Raw genomic sequence first — 1,861 nt, 5'->3', positions numbered from 1 at the left:
ATATGTATATATATATATATGTATATATATATATATATATATATACTCTTTTACTCTTTTTATTGTTTCAGTCATTTGACTGCGGCCATGCTGGAGCACCGCCTTTAGTCGAGCAAATCGACCCCAGAGCTTATTCTTTGTAGGTCCAGTACTAATTCTATCGGTTCTTCTTTGCTGAACCGCCATGTTACAGGGACGTATACACACCAGCATCAGTTGTCAGGCGATGTTGGGGGGACAAACACAGACACACAAACATATACACACACATACATATATATACATATACGACGGGCTTCTTCCAGTTTCCGTCTACCAAATCCACTCACAAGGCTTTGGTTGGCCTGAGGCTATAGAAGACACTTGCCCAAGGTGCCACGCAGTGGGACTGAACCTGGGACCATGTGGTTGGTAAGCAAGCTACTTACCACACAGCCACTCTGTTACTAAGTTCAAGTGTGTTAATGATCAAAATATGACAAATAGAAAGGGACTCAGAGCTGACAATTATTTTCTAGATTCAAAAGATAATCTTAACAAAACAAAAAACACTACTTACCACTTTTCCAAACTCTGTATACATCACTTGGACACACTCTAGATACCAGTGGAACTAATTATAATTAGAAAAAAGAGAACTTATTAATAATAATAATAATAATAATAATAATAACAACAACAATAATGGTTTCATGTTTTGACGTCAGCTAATAGACCGACCTTTACAACACAGGAAAAAATATTAGAACAACAATCATAGGAAGGTACTTACCCCAGCTTGTAAATTCCCATTTCATTTCAACATAGAAGTCAGGGGACTGTAATAATAATAGATAATAATAATTATTATGATGATTTCTTTATTGATCACAAAAGGTTTACATCAAGAAAAACATTATGGACGGTATAAATGTATATGTGTAAGTTGTGAGGGTTTTGTGTGTAAACAAGTTGAACGCAAAAAAAAAAAAAGAAAGAAAAAACTATTTTAACAATGTATAATCCTCAATAGGAAGATGTTCAAGGGTTGCCCATGGACGAACCCATTAAAACCACGGATGCCCTGACTTCTGGGCCAGGTGCCCTTCCTCAGTTCCTCATCTCAGGTGTATGCGCTCAGGACAGGCCTATCCACTCACACCATTCTCGCCATTCTCATCCACCTTTTAACAAAATAGCCAGAAGGTAACACTTCCTTCTCAACCCCAATTTTCCTCTTTCAGTGAACTTCAGCAAATAGGAAATAACACTTACTGACCAAAGACAAAAAAAAGAAAATATTAGAAATTTGTTACACAATGTAATTGATGCAGTGAGTCACGGAACAAACAAGTGGATAAAGGAGACTCGATTGGAATGTCTAGTAGAGCTTCTACAGAAGGTTTGTCTCCTAGGAACAGGAACAATCATAAGATGTGTTTTGAGCACTTGATGGCTTATTGAAATCATGTGGACATCTAAGGTTACAGGGTGTAACCCACAACCCATATACATTCTACCAAGAAAACTAATACTAAATCAAGAGGATGATAATAAAAACAAATAACAAGTGCACTCAGAGAGCACAAACCTCCACCAAGGCAACACCAACATCCTCTCAACGATTAGCCGGAGATGATTTTTAAAATGAGAATATCTGAAATAAACTTGATATTCTCTCACAAATGAGAATGCTAAAAATGAACCTGACAGCTCTCAAAAGTTAAGTTAAAAAAAAAAAAAGGAAAAATAATCCAGAATCCTTGTCCAATACCAGATCAATCCCCAAATCTAATCAGTTCGTGCCAGTCACAAGGTCAAACATCTCTGAATGTTTCATTTGAATCCATCCAGCGGTTCTTGAGATATCTTGTCCATAGAC

General features: G+C 36.8%; 1 protein-coding gene across 1 annotated transcript in view; it reads right to left on the bottom strand.

Moving 5' to 3' along the window:
* The window catches only part of LOC106882377 (ankyrin repeat domain-containing protein 13D), a 54,880-nt gene that overhangs the window by 11,596 nt on the left and 41,423 nt on the right, over positions 1 to 1,861 (bottom strand). The window contains exons 4-5 of the mRNA XM_052976642.1: positions 773 to 818; positions 560 to 613 (exon numbers count right to left, since the gene is read on the bottom strand). Of these exons, the coding sequence (XP_052832602.1) occupies positions 560 to 613; positions 773 to 818 (100 nt within the window). The remainder of the gene's footprint in view (positions 1 to 559; positions 614 to 772; positions 819 to 1,861) is intronic.

The sequence above is a fragment of the Octopus bimaculoides genome, chromosome 25 (genome assembly GCF_001194135.2).
Source record: "Octopus bimaculoides isolate UCB-OBI-ISO-001 chromosome 25, ASM119413v2, whole genome shotgun sequence".
NCBI classification, from domain to species: domain Eukaryota; kingdom Metazoa; phylum Mollusca; class Cephalopoda; order Octopoda; family Octopodidae; genus Octopus; species Octopus bimaculoides.
Note: the sequence above shows the minus strand (reverse complement) of the source record. Positions and strands in the feature narration are given on the sequence as shown.